This window comes from Aulonocara sp. 'chitande type north' Nkhata Bay, linkage group LG16 (assembly GCF_057382095.1).
Source record: "Aulonocara sp. 'chitande type north' Nkhata Bay isolate Kocher_YH1m ecotype deep benthic linkage group LG16, A_spYH_male_GT1.1, whole genome shotgun sequence".
Taxonomy (NCBI): Eukaryota; Metazoa; Chordata; class Actinopteri; order Cichliformes; family Cichlidae; genus Aulonocara; species Aulonocara sp. 'chitande type north' Nkhata Bay.
Genome location: NC_141359.1, coordinates 22,705,696 through 22,733,262, shown reverse-complemented (window position 1 = coordinate 22,733,262; position 27,567 = coordinate 22,705,696). Strand labels below are relative to the sequence as shown.

The 27,567-nt window shown below is 42.1% G+C and overlaps 3 protein-coding genes across 3 annotated transcripts; all 3 read left to right on the top strand.

The window, feature by feature from the left end:
- Positions 1-512: 512 nt before the first annotated feature.
- LOC147311513 (toll-like receptor 8) lies at positions 513-2,993 on the top strand. Its single transcript, XM_086265666.1, has one exon. It carries the CDS (start codon positions 672-674, stop codon positions 2,991-2,993), a length of 2,322 nt encoding a protein of 773 aa, XP_086121792.1. The 5' UTR covers positions 513-671.
- Positions 2,994-14,910: 11,917 nt separating this feature from the next.
- On the top strand, positions 14,911-21,673 carry LOC147311512 (toll-like receptor 8). Its single transcript, XM_086267992.1, has 2 exons — positions 14,911-15,045; positions 18,148-21,673. Exons 1-2 carry the CDS (start codon positions 15,043-15,045, stop codon positions 21,247-21,249), a joined length of 3,105 nt encoding a protein of 1,034 aa, XP_086124118.1. The 5' UTR covers positions 14,911-15,042; the 3' UTR covers positions 21,250-21,673.
- Positions 14,930-27,099, top strand: LOC147311511 (toll-like receptor 8). Its single transcript, XM_086267991.1, has 2 exons — positions 14,930-15,045; positions 23,731-27,099. Exons 1-2 carry the CDS (start codon positions 15,043-15,045, stop codon positions 26,833-26,835), a joined length of 3,108 nt encoding a protein of 1,035 aa, XP_086124117.1. The 5' UTR covers positions 14,930-15,042; the 3' UTR covers positions 26,836-27,099.
- The last annotated feature ends 468 nt before the right edge of the window (positions 27,100-27,567 follow it).

Sequence of the window (27,567 nt, the reverse complement as noted above, 5' to 3'; positions counted from 1 at the left end):
CCAGACTGTTGCTGTTACAACTGACCCAGACTCCTATAGCCATGCACTAGCTAACATTCCAGCCAACGGCTAAAACATTAGCACTAAAGACCTACACAGAATATATCCCCATAGACATACAAATAACACAATTTAAGTTTGATGAGTTTAACTGCAAAGCAGATAATGCTATTACAAATTGAAATAAAGTAGAAAAACTTACTTTTTGGCATACAAATTACTTTTTTTCATGTTAAATTGTCTGTGTTTGACAAAATGTGCTGATTTTTCACATGTGATAGCAGAACTGAATTGGGCATGCACAGGATGAGTCACATCATTTGAAACTTAGCCCTGATTGGAGAAATTGGAAGTGTTACAACTGACCCACATTACAACTATCCCCGGTCTCCCCTACTAATGCCACTGATCTAGACTTGTCAGAAAATGTCATTAAGAGTATTAAAGCTGATTCACTCTCTAATCTGCTGAATCTGGCACATCTGAATCTCAACTGGGCAAACAACACCAAGACTGATTATGGATGCCGAGCACTGAAGATCGCTGAAAATGCTTTGAAAAATCTGACAAAACTGAAGCAACTACGATTGAGCGGCAACTGTCTGACTGAAATTCCACGCAATCTCCCCCACAGTGTGGAAAGACTTGAGCTAAACATTAACAAAGTTAATATGGATAAACTGAACAATAGCTTTATTGGCTTGCAAAACATGAAAATGCTGTTGTTATCTAAAAACTGCTACTTCCGCAACCCTTGTGGGAAGTCTGTCGCTATCAGCGAAAACACTTTTGCACTACTGAAAAAACTGAAATACCTGGACTTGTCTTATAACAACTTAACCCATGTTCCTAAAGGACTACCCCAGTCAATTACAATCTTACGTCTGGATACCAACAAAATAGAGAACATATATAAAGATGATTTTCAAGGGTTAGAAAATGTCAAATTCCTTGATATACAAGGCAACTGTCCAAGATGTCACAATGCTCCGTACCCTTGTGTTCCTTGCCCTAACGGTTCTATTGACATACATCCTGATGCATTTCAAAGACTGACACAGCTGGAGACACTGAACCTGGGAGGAAACTCACTAAATTACCTTGATCCCTCTTGGTTTCAAACGCTAACGAATCTTACACAATTGTTTCTGGAATTTAACTTTTTACAAAAAGCCGTAACTGGTGAGGACACATCGGTTAAAGCTTTCAGTTATCTTCACAGGCTAGAAAAACTTGACCTGTCTTTCAATTATGCTGTTGGTATGTACCTAGAAAAATTAACACTTTCAAAAGACTTTTCACAGCTCAGGTCACTGAAAAGTTTGCATTTGAATGCTTTGGTATTCCAAAGTATTGGACCAGACACACTCACACCTCTGTACAATCTGAAAAATCTGTCTCATTTGTACTTAAGCACTAACTTCATTATTCACTCTGACCCTACCGTGTTCAGCAAGCTTTCCCACTTAAGAATGATATATCTCGGAGAAAACAGGTTATATCCCACTACAGTAGAAAGTCTACCAACTCTAAGAGACAGAAATAATGAGAATTCAGAAGTTTCTATGTCACCATTCGTAAAACTCACTCCAAAAGACTCAATTTATGAAGTACTACACAGGAATACAAAGCAAGAATGCGCCAATTCTGGACGAGTGCTCATCCTCAGCTCAAATAATCTGTTCTTCATTTCTCCAAAGCAGTTTGTGGGATATGGAAATATTTCATGTCTCAACCTCTCCAGAAATGGATTTTCACAGGCACTTAATGGCACAGAGTTCAAGATGTTGCCTAATCTGACATATCTGGACTTATCCTTCAATAGGGTTGATCTGGCCTATAACAACGCCTTCAAAGAACTAAAGAAATTACAAGTACTAGACCTCAGTTACAATCCACACTACTTTGAAGCATTTGGGGTAACGCTCAATTTAAATTTTACACAAAATCTACCTGTGCTAAGAGTCCTTAATATGAGTCATAATGAGATTTCCACACTGACAACAAAAGAGATGTATAGCAAATCATTAGCAGAACTTATATTTGCACAAAATCATCTAGGGAAACTTTGGAAAGACAGGGATAGCACATACAAGAAACTTTTCACTAATCTCTCTAATTTGACAATTTTAGATATATCCTTTAATGGCATTGCAAAGATTCCAGATGATGTTTATGAATATTTGCCACATAACCTCACCACACTGCGCATAAGTCATAACTCACTCAGTGATGTTAATTGGGACAAACTGCCTTTCCATCAACTTCAAATTTTGGACCTAAGTTACAATTCTCTGTCTACTTTAACAACTATTAACTCAAACATCACACAAACTTTGACTTTCCTTGACCTGAGTCATAATCACATTTTCCATGCAGACAATTGTTTTTTAAAGAGTCTAAAAAGCCTCACGACTCTAAGCCTGAGTAACAACAAATTGACTATTGTCAATATGAAAGCTAAGCTGAAAGGGTACAGATCCTTGAACTCGCCAGATACTATTTACGATGTCTTTGTGACATATGATACAAAAGACCCACAGGTCTCTGAGTGGGTGATGAGCAATCTGCGGGTGCAACTGGAGGAAGAGGGAGACAAGTATCATCCACTGTGTCTGGAAGAGAGGGACTGGCCCCCAGGAGTCCCACTGGTGGACAACCTCACCCAGAGCATCCAGTACAGTCGCAAGACTCTGTTTGTCTTAACAAAGGGCTACGTTAAGACCGGTGCTTTCAAGCTAGCAATGTATCTGGCCCACCAAAGACTGCTGGATGAAAATGTGGATGTGATAGTACTGCTAATGCTGGAGCCTGTCCTGCAGCATTCTCACTTTCTGCGCTTGAGGAAGCGACTGTGCGAGAGCAGTGTTGTAGAGTGGCCGCGAACAGCAGCCGCAGAGCCCTGGTTTTGGCAAAACCTGAGAACTGTCATAAGAGTAGATAATCAAGTGATGTACAACAAGACCTATTCAAAATACTTCACCACCAAGTGAAGAAGGATAATAACGAGTTTGTTTTAAAACACGTGTGTTATATGTAATTTCTCGTTTGGTTTTAAAGTGTTTCTTCTTTGACTGAACTGTTTTTAAGAACTGGTTTCCGTATAGTTGCCAAGACAGCATAATGAATTTTTGTAATGTGTGTGAAGTACATTAATAAATGAAACCATATAAAAATGTGAGGCAATTTCTGAATGTAAATTTTACAGTCTACACTCTCGTTTCAAACTTAGAAAAGATCTGTGCTGAGGGACACCATTACCAGGTTCAACAGTTCCACAAAAGATCAATTTCGAGCGAAATTGACACATCCTAAACTTTACTCCATCACAGAGTTTCCCAGAATCCACACAGTATGACTGGTTAGAACTAGCATGTTCTGTGTTTGCCTGCTATTAAATTATCCACGTGGTGGCAGCAGTGATGCAGTTGCAGCTTGCAAATTAACCCTAAAGTCAATATCCCACACAGAAACACATCAGTTTGTCAGTAGATATATTAACAATGCAATATTAATACACTTTGTTCTTTTGGAAGTCTCGTAATCCATTACATGAAAATGAGTTATGAAGTTGCATATTTATTGCAAATTTAAAAAATTGTAATTTATCAAGCTGAGACTTTTAGTCACATTTACTCCATCGTAACGATGCCTGAATGGTGCTGGTGTTACAGGCCCCACTATGATGGGCGCATAGCCAGATTACGATCCTGTAAAACAGGAGAGAAAGTGAGCACAGGAGACACGCTGCCGTTCGCCTGGTCAGTCTTGCCAGAATTTATTCATACAACACAAGCATATCTGCTCCACTCTTTCGTTAACTCAATTTCACAATAACTGCTCATTCCCTCACATGGCTTGTTTTCCACCAGTACATTTCAATATTAGTCCACACTACTGGCATAAAACAACAAAGGGTTTAAATGAATGAAACAAATGACAACTACACCTCTTTTCCCATAAATGAGATAAACAAAATAATTCACATCATCATGGTAGTGTCTCATCATAGAAAGGAAACTCTACTTTCAACATTACTGCACTACTTTCCTTGCCAGCATTTTTGTTGGCCGTACTCTTATTAGCGCTCTCGCTTCATATGTCCTTTTCAGACCAGTTAGATTCTAACACTGAAACAGCAAGTTTACACATGACTTCAGGCGAGCTCAGAACACTTTACACACGCGTTATACAAAACATTTGTCATGAACACAAAGCTACAAGTTTATCAGGAACTGTAAACCTAACTGGGTTGGTGCTTCTTATTATTATATGGAGTATTATACGCAGTTGCAACAGCTTGCTAGCGTTACCCAGGCATATAGCCTAGCTATAACATTTTACAGAGCTAAAGTAGCTCACATAGCGACAGTATAATACATCACATATCACAGACCCGTCTTATGTCATGAAAGTTTAAGTATCACAGTGTCCAGCTGTGTATTTCTTTATGTTTTTGACCACGTTACTGACCTGTAAAACAGGAGAGAAAGTGAGCACAGGAGACACGCTGCCGTTCGCCTGGTCAGTCCTGCCAGGGAACTTACATGACATTGTGGCTTTAAATTACACCAATAAACCAGCAAAATAAAACATGCAAAATAATCTCCATATATCACGACACTTAACTCACAATTGTGACCACATTTCTGTGTGGATCACATGCTCCCAAACAAAAAAAAGATGGCTCCAGACATTTCAAGAAAATACACAAAAAGTTCACACTTCTTAACACTTTAACTCGCTCACCTAGAAACAGTTCTTGATCTTCATATTTCAGAGCGAAGGTATTTCGTCAGTGTGTGTATCAATATGGGTTTGTGTATGGTACAACAGTGCAGGGGAATGGTTGGTATGGGATGTAGTGTGGCACAGTGAGGGGTGGCATTCCCCAGACTGGCAGGGCCTGTACTGTACAAAGTCCAGCGGGGTTAAGTGACCCGTGTGCTCGGTAAGATGGCTGGCCCAGGGACTCGTATGTGTCATGAATCGCCGTGCGGCAGGCAGGAGTAGGACCCAAAATGCAGGACTCACAGGCACGAGGGAATAAACTCAAAAGGCAGCTTTATTGCGTAACAGAAGATGATAGGCGATACAAAACTAGACTGGGAAAAACTAACATAAGGCTCACCAGGAAACACGGGGGAAATCACAAACCAAGAATTCACAGAGAGGCACAGGGAGATCCACACACGGCATGAGGGACGACGTCACACTGAACAGAGGGAGACGCAGACAGAAATACACAGAGGGTTAACGAGGGAAGTGGGAACACACGGGGAACACAGGTGACACTGATAATCATAACGAGACAGGGCGGGGTGAACTGAACACTGACGGGAGAGGAGAAACAGGAAGTACAGGAGGAGAGAGAGCACGAGTAGAACACCAACGTAACAGGCAGGGGAGACATGGAATAAACACGAAAGGGGACGAGGGCTCATAAATACATAGAGGGCACACAGGGGGAAGAGAGAGCACGGGGAGAACTTAGACATAATGGGCAGGGGAAGCATGGAATAAAATACAAACATACAAGGAAACTAAGAACGCTGGGCCAACATGGCCCAGGACCATGACAGTATGTGAGAACCCGAGGGGGTTTCCTGCCCCTGGCGGATCTCCTCACTGTGGCTTCCTGAGGAGTCAGCGGTCGAGCCTCATCACCCTCAGTCATTGTCTCTGGACACTCCTCCGCATCAAGGTGTTCTGGATCAGCAACAGAGCAGTCTGCAATTTGGTTTTCACCTTGTTCTTGTTCAACTTCTCTTTCAGGAGAAGTGCCTCTGGGTTGCTCTGCCATATGACCTCCTGACCGTGGCATGTATATTTGTTTTCCAGGGACATTCTGGGCTCCTTCAATATTTCTCTGGGACTGATGCATTGGTCTCAGATTCTTTGTTTGGCGTTGAGCCTGTGGTGATACTCTGAGCCAGTACTGCACTCTGGGTGCTTCACTGTCTGAGTTTTCAGAGTTGCTGCTTTCGGGCGTCTCCATCCCATCATGTCCCACAGCAGGGTCACTCCTTTTCCTTCGAGCCCCTCTGGATGGCAATGGCCCCCTCTGCAGGTCAGGTAAGTCCACAGGTAGATTATTTACAAGGTGTAGAAGGTTTCTGTGAAGTATGCGGGTTTTAGCACCACCTGCCTCAGAGCATACTTTGTAAATGGGACTGTCACCCACTTGTTCCTTGACGACATACACAGTTTGCTCCCAGTAGGGTCTCAATTTTCCAGGTCCTCCCCTCTCACTCATATTACGGACTAGGACCCTGTCACCAGACTGGAGAGTGACTGTGTTCTGTATGTGACGATCATAATACTTCTTACCCCTTGCACTGGAGTGCTGGCTGTTCTCAGCTGCAATACGGTAAGCCTCCTTCATCCGTGATGCCCACTTTTTGGCATAACTCTGAGGTGTTTCAGATTGATCTCTGGTTAACAGGCCAAAAATTAGGTCTACTGGGAGGTGGGGGTGCCGACCAAACATGAGGTAGTGGGGTGAAAAGCCTGTGGCCTCATGCCTGGTACAGTTGTAGGCATGCACTATCTGGGGTAGGTGCTCCTTCCAGTTGCTCTTCGCCCTCTCCTCCAGCGTCCTTAGCATTTGGAGCAACGTCCTGTTAAATCGCTCGGCTGGGTTGCCCTGTGGATGATATGGTGTCGTCCTCGAGTGAGCAACCCCAGCCAGGCGTCGTAGGGCCATGAACAGGTCATTTTCAAATTCTCTGCCCTGGTCATGGTGTAGCCGCCTTGGAAATCCAAACCTGGGGATGAAGTCATTGAATATCTTCTCCGCCGCCGTCCTTCCCGACTTGTTTTTCGTGGGGTAGGCCTGAGCAAACCTGGTGAAGTGGTCGATGACTACTAAGATGTACTCGTAGCCCCCCATACTGGCTTCTAGGTGCATATAGTCCACAGACACCAGTTCAAGCGGCGCAGAAGTGGAGATTGATCCCATCGGGGCTCTGATCTGTTTGACCGGCTTCTTTTTCTTAATGCAGGGGCATTTCCTGGTCACATACGCTTCAATGTCCCTCTTCATAAAAGGCCAGTAAAAACGGTCCCTTGCCAAGTGAATGACCCTCTCTGCCCCAATATGACCCAGGTCATCATGAAGATGTTTCAGCACTAGGGGGTGGTATTGTGTTGGAAGCACAAGCTGTCTCCGCTGTCCTGCCGTGCGATACAGTAGTTGGTTTTCGATATTGAGCTTTCCCCACTCGTGCATCAACTTCCTCACAGGGCCACTGGCTCTCCTTCTGTCGTCATTCGTTATTACTGTTTTTGTTTCTTTCAGTTTGATGAGTTCGCTGATAACAGGATCCCCCCTTTGTGATGTCACCAGATCACTGTGACAGACTGTAAATGGTGATCCGTTCACCAGTGGCTCCGGGCATGTTAAGCTCAGGGCAGCAACATATGCAACGTCCTCTGTCTTTGCTGACTCACAACCCTCCCAGGCAGCATGGACAGCGTCTCCCGTGAGCTCTTCCGTACACTTTGTGAGATACAGCGGGGAAAATAAGTATTTGACACATCAGCATTTTTATCAGTAAGGGGATTTCCAAGTGGACTATTGACACAACATTTCCACCAGATGTTGCCATCAAGCCAAATATTGAAGTCATACAATCAAATCAGAACATATAAGTATACAAGTTAAACCATAATAAATAAAGTGAAATGACACAGGGAATAAGTATTGAACACACTTTATTCAATACTTTGTAGAAAAGCCTTTGTTGGTGATTACAGCTTCTAGACGCCTCTTGTATGGATAGACCAGTCGTCTGCATTGCTCAGGAGTGATTCTGGCCCATTCTTCCACACAAACGGTCTTTAAATCTTGAAGGTTCCTTGGGCCTCTTTTATGAACTTTAATCTTCAGTTCTCTCCATAGATTTTCTATGGGATTTAGGTCAGGTGATTGACTGGGCCATTCAAGCAACTTGATTTTCTTTCTTTGAAACCACTTCATTGTTTCCTTGGCCTTGTGTTTGGGATCATTGTCTTGCTGAAATGTCCACCCTCTTTTCATTTTTAGCTTCCTGGTAGATGGCAGCAGATTTTTATCCAGAATGTCCCGGTACATCTCTCCATTCATCCTGCCTTCAATAATATGAAGTCTGCCAGTACCCCTTGCTGAAAAGCAGCCCCAAACCATGATGCTTCCACCCCCAAACTTGACTGTTGGTATGGTGTTCTTGGGGTGGTGAGCAGTGCCATTTCTTCTCCAAACATGGTGTGTAGAATGACTGCCAAAAAGTTCAATTTTGCTTTCATCTGACCATACTATAGTCGTCCAATAATCCACAGGCTTCTCCAAATGCTGTTGCGCAAATTTTAACCGAGCCTTGACATGCTTTTTGTTCAGCAATGGAGTCTTGCGTGGTGAGCGTGCATGGATGCCATGGCGGTTCAGTGCATTGCTTATAGTTTTCTTTGAAACAACAGTACCTGCTGATGCAAGGTCTTCCTGAAGTTCTGTCCGAGTGGTTCTTGGCTCTTGGAGAACCCTCCTGATTATTCTTTGGACTCCTCGGACAGGGATCTTGCGTGGAGCACCTGATCGTGGCAGGTTTATGGTGAACTGATGCACTTTCCATTTCCGGATAATGGCCCCCACAGTGCTCACAGGAACATTCAGCATTCTGGAAATGCACCTATAACCATTCCCATCAAAATGCTTTTCAACGATAAGATTACGAAGATCTTGAGAGAGTTCTTTGCTTTTACCCATCATGAAGTCTTTCCTGTGTGCCTTCTGGGTAATGAGGAGCCTTTATAGGCCATCAATTAGGACTAAAGCAGCTGATATCAATTAGTACTGATAGGGGACAGGATTTCTCTATCAATACTGACAGATTTCAGGTGATCTCCTGGCTTTCTATGTCATTTTGCCCCTTGTTATCTCCATGTATTCAATACTTATTCCCTGTGTCATTTCACTTTATTTATTGTGGTTTAACTTGTATACTTATATGTTCTGATTTGTTTGTATGACGTCAATATTTGGCTTGATGGCAACATCTGGTGGAAATGTTGTGTCAATGGTCCACTTGGAAATCCCCTTACTGATAAAAATGCTGATGTGTCAAATACTTATTTTCCCCGCTGTAGGTGTCGATGTCAAGTGGGAACCGGGAGAATGTGTCCGCATCTATGTTCACCTTCCCCGGCCTGTACTTGACATCGAACCGGAAATCTGCCAGCTCACCCACCCAGCGGTGGCCCACCGCATTAAGCTTTGCAGTGCTCAGCACATAGGTGAGGGGATTATTGTCCGTATAGACTGTGAAATGGGGTGCATAAAACAGGTAATCCCTGAATTTCTCACATACCGCCCACTTAAGGGCGAGGAACTCCAGTTTCCCTGAGTGCAGGTTATAATTTTTCTCAGCAGGGGACAGAGTTCTCGAGCCATAAGCGATGACCCTCATTCTTCCACCCTGGCGCTGATACAACACAGCGCCTAGTCCCTCCTTAGAGGCATCTGTGTGGAGTACAAACGGGAGTTCAAAGTCTGGATACGCCAACACGGGTGGGTGCGACAGAGTGTCTATCAGCTGCTCTAGTATCCTCTGGTGCTCATCTGTCCACACGATAGGTGTCTTTGATGGCAGCTGGGCCCCCTTTCCCTTCGTGAGCTTTCCACTTGTTACTGCTGGGGCGGTTTTCACATTCAGCAGCTCGTAGATTGGCTTAGCGATGCTAGAGAAGTTTTGGATGTACATTCTGTAATAGCTCAGGAACCCAAGCAGCTTCCTCACCTCACCCACTGTATTGGGTGTTTTCTCTTGCAGCAGCCTGATCGCATCAGTGTCTTTTGGGTCAATCCTGACACCATCAGCTGAGACCAGCCTCCCCACATACCTGACCTCCTGCCGGAACAGCTCACATTTTGTGGGCCGAAGCTTGACACCATGGGCTTTTAGAGACCTCAGGACCTGACGTACTCCCTCGACATGCTCGTCAAAAGATTTTGCGTAGCAGAGGATGTCGTCGAGATAAGGGATGCAGCAGCTATCACGCAGGGAATCTAACATCTCCTCCATGCTGCGTTGAAAAGCGGCTGGGGCATTGGAGAGCCCAAATGGGATCCTCACCCATTCATAGAGACCCCAAGGAGTGATGAATGCTGTCATGTGTCTGGATCCCTCTGCCATGTAGCCCTGGTGATAGGCTTTGCCTTGATCCAGGATGGTGAACCAGCTGTGGCCTCCTAGTGTGTCTATGAGGTCCTGGATGCGAGGCAGTGGGTGGCGGTCTGGTACAGTCTTTTGATTTAAAAGCCTGTAATCGATACATAATCTCAATGTTCCATCTTTTTTTCTGACACACACGACAGGTGCTGCGTACGGTGACTTTGACTTAACTATCCACCCTTTGGCAAGCAGATCTTGGATGTATTCTTTAACCTCTTTGTAGAGGGGTTTGGGCACTGCAGCATAGGTTCGCTGTACTGGGATGTTGTCCTTTAAATTTATGGACATTTGCAGGCTTGGAATACACCCTATGTCTTCGTCATCACAAGCAAAAGCTCCTGACTCCTCGTATAGCATTTGTTTCACCTTTCTCTGTTGCTCATCACTTAGGTGACTAACATCCACTGGCGGGTGCCACAGTGTAGTAGGGGACAGGTCACTCATGGAGCTTGGTGGCGGGTCAGTGTTGCCCCGGGCTTGACTGTGCTCGCCGCTTGGGCTGCCTGTTCCTATTACTCCATCAATAGCTTCAATGGTGCCTAGGACCGTGGAGCTGGGCAGGACCACCGTCTCGGTAGAGTGGTTGGAAACTGGTACCTTCACGAAGGGTCTCTCATCCTGCTGGATTGCCAATAGCCCTTCACCTATACTCAGTGGCAACAGTGGTGTGTCATCTAGGTTAGGTTCAAACAGCACGAGTGGGCTAGAGTCACTAATGTCTAAAGATACTCCACACCTAATATACGCTACTTGACCAGGATTAATAGTGGCACCTTTCCTGCCCACCTTTACAGTCGCATTCTGTTCTACTTTTGGTTTGGTCTGTATGAAGCTTACAATAGCCTCTGCCTTTGCACTGTTGATCTCTAGGGCACCAGTCAGCAGGTTGACGAGGATGGACATGATTTTGGGTCTGCTCTCGTTACTCTTGATGAGTTCTTGGATGACATTAAAACCAACCAATGGTCTTTCTAAATCTAGTCGACTAACTAGAAAAGGTACTCTAATGGATAGATCTGGATCGTTGTTGCCTTGCAGGTTTACCACCACTTCCATCCACCCATCATATGGCACTGCCTCCCCCGTGACAGCAGTTACACTGAGTTCCTCATCCATTAGTTCACTCAGTGGGCGGATCTCTTTTTCAGGTAGGTACTTGTTCTTCCAGGCGTGGTCTATGATGCTCACATTTGCCCCTGTGTCTAACATGGCAGTCACTGCATAGCCGTTCATGCTGCATTTCAATAGGGATTTTCGGCCAATCAGTGGGGCAACTTTCTCAGGTGGGGGTAGGTGGTTACCCATCTGTAAGCTCATAGACTGGTCCCTCTTTCCTAACTCTAGTACTGTGGCATCATGGGGCTGGGATTTGTCCCTTGGATTGGTCAGGGGTTGCCCCTCAGCCCTGACCGGCACTCGTTTCCCGACTGCATATTCCTTTTCAAGCAGCCAATAGCACGATGGCCTACTTCTCCACACGAAAAGCAGTGGTTACAGCTTGGCCTGCCTTGGGCTACACACTGTGGACACCCATATGATCTTTGTGTCTTTCTGTCCGATTTGGTCTTGTCAGAGGCACTCTGTTGGACAATTTGATGGGCAGCCCCGGGCACCAGGGCTGGAGCAGTGAGCTTTCTCAGTGTCTCCATGGCCTCCGTTAGAGCCTCGACCTGAGCACTCAGTCTCTGAATTACATTGTCTTTACCTTTGACTCTAGTCTCGCCCACAACGCCGGTCATTCCCTCTGGCTCTGCAACTGTGCTGTGGGCTTGTGTGAACTTCCGGCTGGCGCTACGCCCCAGTTGGCGTTTTCTCTCGTTGTCCTCCATCGTGGTCTGGATAACCTGTCTTAAGAGAGCTTCATCAGAAACAGTGGGGTTAGCCAGGAGCGGCTTCAGGTCCCGCCTGAGGTCCTCGTGCCTTTCTCCCATGCCTTGATAAACTGCGTTCAGGAACACGCCCTGGAGTGTGGAGGCATCATACTTTATGATTGAACTTGCCTGCTTGGATGTGAACGTTATTCTCTGTTTCAGTCCGATCATGCGATACAGGAATTGCTGTGGAGATTCGTTCTCGTGTTGTTTAGCACACATCAGTTCCTGAAAGAGCTCGGTGCTGGTTTTCTCTCTCAAATGGGACTGTAGGAAACTTTTCAGTTCTGTAACTGTCAGGTCTTCCTTGTTCACAAGCATGTCTTTAAAGTTTCCACCCTTGATTATGCGTAGGACTCCTCTAATTATGTCGTCATCTGTGTGTTGTTCCCTGCGACCGTCATCAATCTGTTTGCAGATACTGTTAAAACTAATGTCCGATGCAGTATCAGTTATTTGCCCACCATGTATTTTGAATTCCTTCCTCTGTAACAGGGGCAGGTCGCGAAGGGCAATCACACTCTCGTGGGCTGGGGCAGGCAGTGCTCCTGCAGCCATGTGGTGTTGCTGGGGAATCAGTGGATGTCTGATGTCAGTTGGTGGTGAGTTAGTGGCACGAGGCCCGCTGATGTGACCGCAGCTACCCGTCCTACACTGTGGTCCCTCTGGGTCAGGTGCGTTGATGCTGTGTTTGTGAGATTTGTTCTGCCCCTCCCCTGAATCTGTGAGCAGTTGGTGTATGTCAAAGTTGGGGGTTGCCACTTCGGGAGCGTAGCCACCCATGGGAGATATATGTTTGCCATTAATGTTATCACTGGCTGGTGGCATCACAGGCGTCCCTTCACCACTAGCCAGATCTTTGGGGGGTGGTCTACCCTTATCCCGGTTAGTAATAACCAAGTCAATAGTGTCTTGTAAACATAACAACATGACCAAGCCCTCATCCTCTAGCTGTAGGAGTGTGGAGCTGTTCATATAAGCAGTGATGTACTCAATACAACCTTCCTCATCGTCCTTGTTTAGCCTTTCTGAGTCCAGTTCAGCCACCGGGTCAAGGTGAGTTGCAATGTCGTATGCTTCATCAGCCGTTAGCTGGTAGAGTTTCTTTTTGATGGACCAGCTGAGTCTTCTCCTCTCGTCGCCTGACATGACTTTTGTTGCAGCCTGGTGGCGTTACCGGTCCCACCCTCTTTAGCAACACTGTCACTTTGGGTCCAATGATCACTGGATCAGCCGGACGTGCTCCTCAGACGCCGCCGATCCTGGACGAGCCCCCAGAAATCTGTTACAGGCCCCACTATGATGGGCGCGTAGCCAGATTACGATCCTGTAAAACAGGAGAGAAAGTGAGCACAGGAGACACGCTGCCGTTCGCCTGATCAGTCTTGCCAGAATTTATTCATACAACACAAGCATATCTGCTCCACTCTTTCGTTAACTCAATTTCACAATAACTGCTCATTCCCTCACATGGCTTGTTTTCCACCAGTACATTTCAATATTAGTCCACACTACTGGCATAAAACAACAAAGGGTTTAAATGAATGAAACAAATGACAACTACACCTCTTTTCCCATAAATGAGATAAACAAAATAATTCACATCATCATGGTAGTGTCTCATCATAGAAAGGAAACTCTACTTTCAACATTACTGCACTACTTTCCTTGCCAGCATTTTTGTTGGCCGTACTCTTATTAGCGCTCTCGCTTCATATGTCCTTTTCAGACCAGTTAGATTCTAACACTGAAACAGCAAGTTTACACATGACTTCAGGCGAGCTCAGAACACTTTACACACGCGTTATACAAAACATTTGTCATGAACACAAAGCTACAAGTTTATCAGGAACTGTAAACCTAACTGGGTTGGTGCTTCTTATTATTATATGGAGTATTATACGCAGTTGCAACAGCTTGCTAGCGTTACCCAGGCATATAGCCTAGCTATAACATCTTACAGAGCTAAAGTAGCTCACATAGCGACAGTATAATACATCACATATCACAGACCCGTCTTATGTCATGAAAGTTTAAGTATCACAGTGTCCAGCTGTGTATTTCTTTATGTTTTTGACCACGTTACTGACCTGTAAAACAGGAGAGAAAGTGAGCACAGGAGACACGCTGCCGTTCGCCTGGTCAGTCTTGCCAGAATGGAAAACTTACGGCAGCTATGCACCCGACTCAGTTCCCAAAGCACGCTGCTGCCCCCTACTGTCCAAAGTGTTATACACTCTCCTGGCAACAGGGAACTTACATGACATTGTGGCTTTAAATTACACCAATAAACCAGCAAAATAAAACATGCAAAATAATCTCCATATATCACGACACTTAACTCACAATTGTGACCACATTTCTGTGTGGATCACACTGGCAGTCATGGAGTTTGCAATTTTAGCCATAAAGTCATTGTCCGACTGAAAAATACATCAGTTTGTGAGCAGATGGATTATTAATTTAATATTAATGACTAATACAGTGTTAATTTTAAATTCCATTTTTATTCACACCGTTTTAGAGATTTGACTGGCACTCATTGGTATGCTCACTGGAGATTTTAACGTACAGCTCAGTTGGCAATGAAACTGTGACAATGTTTTGAAAGAGAGAAATGAAACAGATGTAGTTCTTCAATTCATCAGCTTCCTTCTTGGGGACATAACAACATGCTACTTCCTTCACAAACGCTATCATGTTGTTAACAGTTTGTTACTTCCTTATTTGACTTTAGTTAAAGAGTTTTCTTTAACTGTCTAGAGACAAAGAGCAAAAACTTCAAACAGACTAAATTGTTATAAATTCATGCTTTAAAAGACAAGCAGTATTTAACTTTACTAAATCTAAAGAAAATAAACTAATTTTTTTTTTTTCAACGAATGACTGAAAGATTTTGAAGTACTGGAGCATGACAAAGGTTTTCCAGATTGTCTTTCAGGGAACAATACAATAGGAACACAATGGTAAGTCTTTTTATTTTCTCTGTTTAGTAACTTAGATTTTTACTACAAGTAAAGAGATCTGTCTTATCTTTGATTCTTTTCTAGTTGTTGTGTTTCATAGATTTACTTGACTCCAAAAACCTGGATAGTTTGGTTAATTCAATTTTGGAAGTGGCCCTTGCTTTTTTGAAAATGTGTTAGACCATTGCATTAAATTGTACATTAAAAGTGACCCAGAACTGTTTAGAAAAATGCTCCATCATGATTATGTCTGTGAAGGTTCTCAGTCATCCACGTCATCATAGTCAAAGGAGCTTGCAAAGAAAAGCGTCTGGACTTCTTTAAGTTACTTGAAGACGTTTCACCTCTCATCCGAGAAGCTTCTTCAGTTCTAAGGTCAAATGGTGGAGAGTCCCAGATATAAACCTAGTGGGAGTATCCCCCCACAGAGGGACAAAAGGACCCCCTGATGATCCTCTAATCGCCTGAGCCAAGGTGTGAAATTGGGTGTGGGTCCCAATCAGCCAGAGTTTCGGGTGAGCTCATTGTGAAACCTGGCACCACCTTATCATGCGAATTCCTGAGGTCAGATGGCCCAGGATGTGAGTGGGCGTTAAGGCGTCTGGGAAGGGATCTCAAAACTGGATTATAGATGGCAGAGAGTTGGTGTCGTAAACCACCGCCTCTGTTCAAAGATGGTCGCTCACAGTGGACATAGATGGCTTCTTTCACTCCTCTTTCAAACCATCTGTCCTCTCTGTCCAAAATGTGAACATTGGCATCCTCGAAAGAGTGTCCTTTATCCTTAAGATGCAGATGAACTGCTGAGTCTTGTCCTGTGGAGGTGGCTCTTCTGTGTTGTGCCATGCGCTTGTGAAGTGGCTGTTTGGTCTCTCCAATGTAGAGGTCTGGGCATTCCTCGCTGCACTGTACAGCATACACCACATTGTTAAGTCTGTGTTTTGGCGTTTTGTCTTTCGGGTGAACCAGTTTCTGTCTGAGCGTGTTGCTGGGTCTGAAATGCACCGGGATGTCATGCTTGGAGAAAACCCTCCTGAGTTTTTCTGATACACCGGCTACATAGGGGATGACAATGTTGTTGCGTCTGTCCTTCTTATCTTCCCTCGCTGGTGTCTGGTCTTCTTTTCTGTGCCTCTTTGCTGACTTTAAGAACGCCCATTTAGGATAGCCGCACGTTTTGAGTGCTTCCTTTACATGTGTGTGTTCCTTCTTTTTTCCTTCAGGCTTAGAGGGAACATGTTCTGCCTGGTGGTGTAGGGTCCTAATTACTCCAAGTTTGTGTTCAAGAGGGTGATGGGAGTCAAACAGGAGGTACTGGTCCGTGTGTGTGGGCTTCCGGTAAACTTCGATGTTGAGGTTGCCGTTCTCTTCAATGTGCACAGCGCAGTCCAGGAACGGCAAACAGTTGTCCTTTGTGTCTTCCCTGGTGAACTTGATATTTTTATCCACAGCGTTAATGTGCGCAGTGAAGGATTCCACTTCTTGTGTCTTGATTTTGACCCAGGTGTCGTCTACATATCTGTACCAGTGGCTGGGTACTCTTCCTTTGAAAGAGCCAAGAGCCTTCCTTTCCACTTCCTCCATGTAAAGGTTGGCTACAATAGGTGACACGGGGGAGCCCATGGCACAGCCATGTTTTTGTCTGTAAAAGCCTTCGTTGTATTTGAAATATGTAGTGGTGAGGCAGAGGTCTAACAGTGTGCAAATCTGATCGGGTGTGAAGTTGGTCCTGTCCTCCAAGGAGCTGTCTTCTTGTAGTCGTTTTCTGACAGTCTCCACTGCCTGGGTATGCAAGTGAAGAGAGAGGCTACATCAAAGGACACCATGGTTTCATCTGGATCCAACACAGACTTAACAATGTGGTGTATGTGGTACAGTGCAGCGAGGAATGCCCAGACCTCTACATTGGAGAGACCAAACAGCCACTTCACAAGCGCATGGCACAACACAGAAGAGCCACCTCCACAGGACAAGACTCAGCAGTCCATCTGCATCTTAAGGATAAAGGACACTCTTTCGAGGATGCCAATGTTCACATTTTGGACAGAGAGGACAGATGGTTTGAAAGAGGAGTGAAAGAAGCCATCTATGTCCACTGTGAGCGACCATCTTTGAACAGAGGCGGTGGTTTACGACACCAACTCTCTGCCATCTATAATCCAGTTTTGAGATCCCTTCCCAGACGCCTTAACGCCCACTCACATCCTGGGCCATCTGACCTCAGGAATTCGCATGATAAGGTGGTGCCAGGTTTCACAATGAGCTCACCCGAAACTCTGGCTGATTGGGACCCACACCCAGTTTCACACCTTGGCTCAGGCGATTAGAGGATCATCAGGGGGTCCTTTTGTCCCTCTGATACTCCCACTAGGTTTATATCTGGGACTCTCCACCATTTGACCTTAGAACTGAAGAAGCTTCTCGGATGAGAGGTGAAACGTCTTCAAGTAACTTAAAGAAGTCCAGACGCTTTTCTTTGCAAGCTCCTTTGACTCCATCATGATTACTCGATCAGTAGCCTCCTTCATTTTTAAAAACAAAGTCACATATTTATTGTAAATTTTCAAAGGTAAGCTCAAACTTTTCAATAGGGTCTTTACATCTTTAGCAAGATGTAAAGACCCTATTGAAAGCATATAGCATATGGCATTTAGCATTCCATATGGAATGCTAAAGATAATTCAGCTGCAATGAAGACCTGCGACAAATTGATGAATACTTTTAGCAAAAAAAAAACTGAAACTGCTTAAAGAAAAATGAATACAACTGTAAAAATAAGTACTTTATTGATGAAGAAGTTTCACTTTGGTTTTCAAAGTTAAATTTAGCAGAAGAAAAAAAATTATTGCTTGGCAACAGACACCCAGTTTTGCTCCATGACTATGTGCTGTTCTAGTGTGGGCAGTACCTTATAATGACTGAGTAGGTAATGTTAATGAAAACAGAGTGTTGGAGAGTTGGTAGAATAACACAGGAGGTCCTGCAGCGGCCTGAGCCTATAGTAGCTTAATTAAGTGATGATTCAGGGTCAGTCCAAATAATTTTACCAAAAACAGAAGCATAAGGTTATTTCATATAAGGGATTTCATCAATTCTCCACAGATTACCAAATGCTGGATGCTGTTGTTCTGTCTCTGTTGCCATCATGAGATCCTGCCGGCTGCATGTAAACCCACCTGGATGACACGGCAGTTTCCTTGTGATGTCATATCCACCAATACCTCTGAGGTCAAATTTGACTGTAAAGGGCGTCATCTAGAGAAAGTACCAGAAGGAATAACCAGTAATGCCACGGATCTAGACTTATCTGAAAATTTTATTAAGAGTATTAAAGCTGATTCACTTTCTAATCTGCTGAAATTGACTCAGCTCAATCTCAACTTTGCAAACAAGCCCAAGAATGGTTATGGCTGCAGAAAATTGAACATTTCTGCAAATGCTTTCAAAAATCTCACAAAAATCAAGCAACTGGAACTGAGCGGCAACTGTCTGACTGAAATTCCACGCAATCTCCCCCACAGTGTGGAAAAACTTGACCTAAACATTAACAAGATTAGTTTGGATAAATTGAACAACAGTTTTATTGGCTTAAAAAACATAACAAACCTGTTACTATCTAAAAACTGCTACTTCTGGAATCCCTGTGGGAAGTCTGTTGCTATTATGGAAAAACCCTTTCAAATACTGGACAAACTGCAGGTTCTTGACTTGTCTTACAACAACTTAACACACATTCCTAAAGGACTACCCCAGTCAATTACAATTTTAGGTCTGGATTCCAACAAAATAGAGAACATATCTAAAGATGATTTCCAGGGGTTGCTAATTTTAAAAGTCCTTGATATACAAGGCAACTGTCCAAGATGTCACAATGCTCCGTACCCTTGTGTTCCTTGCCCTAACGGTTCTATTGACATACATCCTGATGCATTTCAAAGACTGACACAGCTTGAGACACTGAACCTGGGAGGAAACTCACTAAATTACCTTGATCCCTCTTGGTTTCAAAGTCTAAAGAATCTTAAAGAATTATTTGTGGCATTTAACTTTTTACAAAAAGCTGTAACTGGTAAGGACACACCAGTTAAAGCTTTCAGTTATCTTCACAGGCTAGAAAAACTTGACATGTCTTTCAATTATGCTCTCGGATTGTACCCAGAAAAATTAACACTTTCAAAAGACTTTTCACAGCTCAGGTCACTGAAAACTTTGCATTTGGAGGCTTTGGTATTCCAGAGAATTGGACCAGACACACTCACGCCTTTACGCAATCTAAAAAATTTATCTGCTTTGAATTTAGGCACTAACTTCATTATTTATAGCAACTCTACTTTATTCACCAATTTCTCCCACTTAAAAATGATTTATCTAGCCGAAAACAGGTTATATCCCACAACAATAGAAAGTCCACCAACTCTAACAGACAGATACAACCAGAATTCAGACCTTTCTATTTCACCGTCAATAACAGCTACTCCAAAAGACTTTAGCTACGAGATATCACACAGCCTAATAAAGCAAGAGTGCTTTGACTCTGGACGAGTGCTCATCCTCAGCTCAAATAATCTGTTCTTCATTTCTCCAAAGCTATTTGAGGGATATGGAAATATTTCATGTCTCAACCTCTCAGGAAATGGATTTTCACAGGCACTTAATGGCACAGAATTCAAGATGTTGCCTAATCTGACATATCTGGACTTATCTTTCAATAAGGTCGATATGGCCTATAACAACGCCTTCAAAGAACTAAAGAAATTACAAGTACTAGACCTCAGTTACAATCCACACTACTTTAAAGCATTTGGGGTAACGCTTAATTTAAATTTTACACAAAATCTACCTGTGCTAAGAGTCCTTAATATGAGTCATAATGAGATTTCCACACTGACAACAAAAGAAATGTATAGCAAATCATTAGCAGAACTTATATTTACACACAATAATTTAGGGAAACTTTGGAAAGACAGGGATAGCACATACAAGAAACTTTTCACTAATCTTTCTAATTTGACAATTTTAGATATATCCTTTAATGGCATTGCAAAGATTCCAGAAAATGTTTATGAATATTTGCCACGTAACCTCACCACACTGCGCATAAGTCATAACTGCCTCAGCGATTTTAGCTGGGACAAACTGCCTTTCCACCAACTACAGAGTTTAGACCTGAGCTACAATCATCTGTCTACTTTAACAACTATTAACTCAAACATCACACAAACTCTGACTTTCCTTGACCTGAGTCATAATCACATTTCCCAAGTGCACAATGGTTTTTTACAGAGTTTGAAAAGCCTCAGGACTCTCAGCCTTAGAAACAACAAACTTACTATTGTCAATCGAACTACCTTCAAATCAGGACCTGAATTTCAGACTTTGTTCCTACAAAGAAATCCATTTGAGTGTACTTGTGATTCCATAGACTTTATTTTATGGATTGAACAGAGTGATGTAAAGATCCCAAGACTCACCACTCAGGTGACATGTAACACACCAGTGAACCAGAGGAACAAAATACTGATACGTTTTAACATTAGTCAGTGTGTAAATGCGGAACAGGCAAAGCAGATCTACGCTCTAACAACTTCTATCATTATTCTTTTCATGATTGTTTCAACAGTTGCTCACTTATTTTACTGGGATGCTTCCTATGTCCTACACTATATGAAAGCTAAGCTGAAAGGGTACAGATCCTTGAACTCGCCAGATACTATTTACGATGTCTTTGTGACATATGATACAAAAGACCCACAGGTCTCTGAATGGGTGATGAGCAATCTGCGGGTGCAACTGGAGGAAGAGGGAGACAAGATACATCCACTGTGTCTGGAAGAGAGGGACTGGCCCCCAGGAGTCCCACTGGTGGACAACCTCACCCAGAGCATCCAGTACAGTCGCAAGACTCTGTTTGTCTTAACAAAGGGCTACGTTAAGACCGGTGCTTTCAAGCTAGCAATGTATCTGGCCCACCAAAGACTGCTGGATGAAAATGTGGATGTGATAGTACTGCTAATGCTGGAGCCTGTCCTGCAGCATTCTCACTTTCTGCGCTTGAGGAAGCGACTGTGCGAGAGCAGTGTTGTAGAGTGGCCGCGTACAGCAGCCGCAGAGCCCTGGTTTTGGCAAAACCTGAGAACTGTCATAAGAGTAGATAATCAAGTGATGTACAACAAGACCTATTCAAAATATTTCACCACCAAATGAAGAAGGATAATAACATGAGCTTGTTATATAACCAGTGCTTTTATATATCATTTCTTGTTTGGTCTTTTTAAAGTGTTTCTTCTTTGACTGAACTGTTTTTAAGAACTAATTTTCTTATAGTTGTTGAGTTATTGACTTATTCAGAATGCTTCACCACCAAGTGAAGAAGGATAATCATCACTTATCTGCCTGGGACTGATTTGTAATTCTAGTCTGCAGACAATAACATGGTCCTGCTTTAAAATCACTGTTCTTTAGAGCAATGCTTATTTGGTTCTTTTAAACGATTTCTTCTTTGTCTGAATCTAATAAGAAAACAATAAAAAACTAATTTTCTTATATTTGCTGAGAAAGCATAATAAATCTTGTGTAATCTGTCTGCAGTGCATTAATAAAAAAAAATAAAATAAAATAAAATGTGTGGCATTTTGCAGATGTAGATTTTATACTCTAGTCTCTGGTTTCTATGTTAGAAAACATCTGTGCTGAGTGACACCAGTACCAGGTTTAACAGTTAACAAAAGAGAAATTTAGTACAAAAGTGACAGATCCTAAATTGCAGTCCATTATTAAAAATCCATTTCGACACAGTATGTGTAATATAACTTGCATGCTTTCATCTGTTATTTCACATTTGGAAATTTTTGAGATTGTCCGTAAGGTGGTGCAAGTGACACAGTTTTAATACAGTGCATTTTGCAAATTAGCCCTAAATTCAGTGTCCCACTCAAAAATAAATCAGTGTGTGAGGCGATATATTACTTATGTCATATTAATGTCTAAGAAATATGTCATTTTTAAACTCCATATTACGTCACATAATCTGAAGAACTGACTGGCACTATGCACTGTTGCTGTGTTTACTGGCATTCCAGTGTTCATCTTGGCTGACAAATAAACTGGCATTTTTGAAGGAGGGAAATGAAAAAGATGCAGTTCTTCAATTAACGGGCTACTTCCCTCACACAGCTTATCATGTAGTTTTAACAGGGTGTTTCTTTTTTATTTGTCTTGAAGGGAACAAACAGGGTCATCTGTAACAAAATCATTAATAAAAGACAAGAAACTTTCAAGTCTTACAATTGAGAAAAAAAATTGAAGCACACTAGCATAATTTTGCAAATTGTCATTCAGGGATCAATATAGTGGAGAAAAAATGGTGAGTTTTATTTTGTTTCTGTTCTTTATATTTACTTACATTTTTACATTTTATTAAATTTCTGATTACCTTTATATGCTATAATTTCTTTTATCTGTATTATTTTTGATTATTTTTCTAGTTTCAGGATTTTGGTGACAAAATGTTTCATAGATTTATTTGATTCTAAAAACCTGTACAGTTGACTTAATTTACTTTGGAAATGGCCTTTGGTATTTGGGTTTTTTTGGTATTTGGTATTTGTTGGACAATTACATTAAAATGTACATTAAAAATTACTCACAAATTACACAAACTGTTCAGTAATTTTAATATTTAATATTTTTCCCAAGTGTGACAAAAAACAGGAACAGTCTTTCCAGCTACAATTTGATTTACGATTTATTGGCACCTGCTGGGTAGAAGTGATGCCATACTTACATACAATTTTCTTCAAGCTTACTTTGTAACATCAATGGGCCTCATTCACTTACACTATATATCCACAAATCTTTTATTCCACTGTATTTTTTGTGATTAAACCTGTTTGCACTTGAACAGCTTTAAAACTGCCCAACAGCAAGCGTTCAAACAAATGAGTTGTTGTTTTCTTTTGGCCATCCAGATCTCCAAATCATCATGAGCCAAAAAAGAAATGCCTTTTATCACAGTTAAATAAATAACAATTAAAAATAAACTGCATATAATGAATGTGGAATGCGAGTCGGCTTCATATTTTATTTCAAACAAATACTATAATATATAATAGGCATCTTATTTTATCTTATCAATATGTTTTCTCTCAAAACATCTCTGTAGTTCTTGGATGTCATGACTTACAGTCTAATTGGGCCAAGAACATCTTTTGCTGCAGTGAGTGTATAATCTGGGGCTCACAGATCAAAATATTAGTCTGAACCTTGAAGTAATTTAGAAAGGCACAAACTCAACAAAATTAGAGCAAGAACCCAAACAAGCAGACAAGACTCTATGACCAAGGACTAGGTAAAGGAGGGAGGGTAAACTAGGCTAAAGAAGCAGCAGCCATTTGCTGCTACTGTACTGCTTGAGGGCTGAATGGAAGGGAGAAATATGGAGAGGCCACAAAACAACAAACAGGACAAGAGAAAATACTGAGAAAGAGTAGAGACAAACTTTATGCATGCAGAAATGCAAGGCTAATAAATAAATGGGAAGTGAAAACAATGTAATCAAGGAGAAGCGCTAGTATGGCACGAGGGGTCCTGGAGTAGCTTAACTGATTCAGGGTCAGTCCAAATAATATGACCAAAAACAAAAGCTTTAAATTATTTCAGTTAACTGATTTCATCAATTTTTCACAGATTACCAAATGCTGGATGCTGTTGTTCTGTCTGTGTTGCCATGATGAGGTCCAGCTGGCTGCACATAAACCCTTCTGGATGACACGGCAGTTTCCTTGTGATGTCATATCCAACAATGCTTCAAATACGGTCAAATTTGACTGTAAAGGCCGCCATCTAGAGGAAGTACCAAAAGGTATAACTACTAATGCCACTGATCTAGACTTGTCAGAAAATGTCATTAGGAGTATTAAAGCTGATTCACTCTCTAATCTGCTGAATCTGGCACATCTGAATCTCAACTGGGCAAACAACACCAAGACTGATTATGGATGCCGAGCACTGAAGATCGCTGAAAATGCTTTCAAAAATCTGACAAAACTGAAGCAACTACGACTGAGCGGCAACTGTCTGACTGAAATTCCACGCAATCTCCCCCACAGTGTGGAAAGACTTGAGCTAAACATTAACAAAGTTAATATGGATAAACTGAACAATAGCTTTATTGGCTTGCAAAACATGAAAATGCTGTTGTTATCTAAAAACTGCTACTTCCGCAACCCTTGTGGGAAGTCTGTCGCTATCAGCGAAAACACTTTTGCACTACTGAAAAAACTGAAATACCTGGACTTGTCTTATAACAACTTAACCCATGTTCCTAAAGGACTACCCCAGTCAATTACAATCTTACGTCTGGATACCAACAAAATAGAGAACATATATAAAGATGATTTTCAAGGGTTAGAAAATGTCAAATTCCTTGATATACAAGGCAACTGTCCAAGATGTCACAATGCTCCGTACCCTTGTGTTCCTTGCCCTAACGGTTCTATTGACATACATCCTGATGCATTTCAAAGACTGACACAGCTGGAGACACTGAACCTGGGAGGAAACTCACTAAATTACCTTGATCCCTCTTGGTTTCAAACGCTAACGAATCTTACACAATTGTTTCTGGAATTTAACTTTTTACAAAAAGCCGTAACTGGTGAGGACACATCGGTTAAAGCTTTCAGTTATCTTCACAGGCTAGAAAAACTTGACCTGTCTTTCAATTATGCTATCGGATTGTACCCAGAAAAATTAACACTTTCAAAAGACTTTTCACAGCTCAGGTCACTGAAAAGTTTGCATTTGAATGCTTTGGTATTCCAAAGTATTGGACCAGACACACTCACACCTCTGTACAATCTGAAAAATCTGTCTCATTTGTACTTAAGCACTAACTTCATTATTCACTCTGACCCTACCGTGTTCAGCAAGCTTTCCCACTTAAGAATGATATATCTCGGAGAAAACAGGTTATATCCCACTACAGTAGAAAGTCTACCAACTCTAAGAGACAGAAATAATGAGAATTCAGAAGTTTCTATGTCACCATTCGTAAAACTCACTCCAAAAGACTCAATTTATGAAGTACTACACAGGAATACAAAGCAAGAATGCGCCAATTCTGGACGAGTGCTCATCCTCAGCTCAAATAATCTGTTCTTCATTTCTCCAAAGCAGTTTGTGGGCTATGGAAATATTTCATGTCTCAACCTCTCCAGAAATGGATTTTCACAGGCACTTAATGGCACAGAGTTCAAGATGTTGCCTAATCTGACATATCTGGACTTATCCTTCAATAGGGTTGATCTGGCCTATAACAACGCCTTCAAAGAACTAAAGAAATTACAAGTACTAGACCTCAGTTACAATTCACACTACTTTGAAGCATTTGGGGTAACGCTCAATTTAAATTTTACACAAAATCTACCTGTGCTAAGAGTCCTTAATATGAGTCATAATGAGATTTCCACACTGACAACAAAAGAGATGTATAGCAAATCATTAGCAGAACTTATATTTGCACAAAATCATCTAGGGAAACTTTGGAAAGATAGGGATAGCTCATACAAGAAACTTTTCACTAATCTCTCTAATTTGACAATTTTAGATATATCCTTTAATGGCATTGCAAAGATTCCAGATGATGTTTATGAATATTTGCCACATAACCTCACCACACTGCGCATAAGTCATAACTCACTCAGTGATGTTAATTGGGACAAACTGCCTTTCCATCAACTTCAAATTTTGGACCTAAGTTACAATTCTCTGTCTACTTTAACAACTATTAACTCAAACATCACACAAACTTTGACTTTCCTTGACCTGAGTCATAATCACATTTTCCATGCAGACAATTGTTTTTTAAAGAGTCTAAAAAGCCTCACGACTCTAAGCCTGAGTAACAACAAATTGACTATTGTCAATGAAACTACCTTCAAATCAGGACCTGCAAACCTGACTCTGTTCCTACAAGGAAATCCATTCGAGTGTACTTGTGATTCCATAGACTTTATTTTATGGATTGAACAGAATGATGTAAAGATCCCAAGACTCACCACTCAGGTGACATGTAACACACCAGTGAACTTAAAGGGACAAGGATTGATACATTTTAGCATTCATCAGTGTATAAATCCCAGTCAGGCATTTCAGATCTACACTCTAACAACTTCTATCATTATTCTTTTCATGGTTGTTTCAACAGTTGCTCACTTATTTTACTGGGATGCTTCCTATGTCCTACACTATATGAAAGCTAAGCTGAAAGGGTACAGATCCTTGAACTCGCCAGATACTATTTATGATGTCTTTGTGACATATGATACAAAAGACCCACAGGTCTCTGAGTGGGTGATGAGCAATCTGCGGGTGCAACTGGAGGAAGAGGGAGACAAGATACATCCACTGTGTCTGGAAGAGAGGGACTGGCCCCCAGGAGTCCCACTGGTGGACAACCTCACCCAGAGCATCCAGTACAGTCGCAAGACTCTGTTTGTCTTAACAAAGGGCTACGTTAAGACCGGTGCTTTCAAGCTAGCAATGTATCTGGCCCACCAAAGACTGCTGGATGAAAATGTGGATGTGATAGTACTGCTAATGCTGGAGCCTGTCCTGCAGCATTCTCACTTTCTGCGCTTGAGGAAGCGACTGTGCGAGAGCAGTGTTGTAGAGTGGCCGCGAACAGCAGCCGCAGAGCCCTGGTTTTGGCAAAACCTGCAAAGTGTCATAAGAGTAGATAATCAAGTGATGTACAACAAGACCTATTCAAAATACTTCACCACCAAGTGAAGAAGGTCTTGTTTTAAAACTATTGATTTATGCATCATTGCTTGCTTGGTTCTTTTAAAACTTCTCTCGACTTATAAACAAAGAAACTACAAAACTTATTTGCTAATAATTGCTGAGAGAGCACAGCCTACCGAATATTTGTAAATGTGAAACTGTTATGTGCTGTATATTATCAAATAAAGCCTTTTCAAAATGTGTTCCATTTTGTGGATGTAAATTTTGGCAGACTACCATCTGGTTTTTGTATAAGAAAATAAATATTTTATGGGTTACAAGTTGAACTTATGCACAGCCTACTCTTTCATTTGGGTTTTTACTGACATTTTAGGACTTAGTAATTACTGTTTAGGGGGAAAAAACAACAACAAAAATACAAATTCTTGAAGCCAGGGAATCTGCTACACCACGTTTGGTTAGTACCTACTTTGTCCATACGGTGTCACCACTGATTCAGTTTTAATGGGAGTGCCGTTTGCAAATAAACCCTCAAGTCATTGTTCACTAACTGTCGGCTACATTTATTTTTCCTTACAAGAGCAAACAAGGCGCTGTAGTGATGCAGACACCTTTTGTAGAGTTCGGAGAAAATCAATAAACGACGTTAATTAAGCTAATGGCACACAGCTGTTGCTAATGGCCACTCGATTTGAATGAATGTTCTGAGGTGTTTGTTTGTTTTTTGTTTTTTTTACTTGCGCTATGGTTTCGGGATATCAGCGTTTGTTTTCAAGA

Excerpts from the sequence above, each read along its gene's own strand:
- LOC147311513 (XM_086265666.1), top strand. The coding sequence starts at position 672 with ATGGATAAACTGAACAATAGCTTTATTGGCTTGCAAAACATGAAAATG.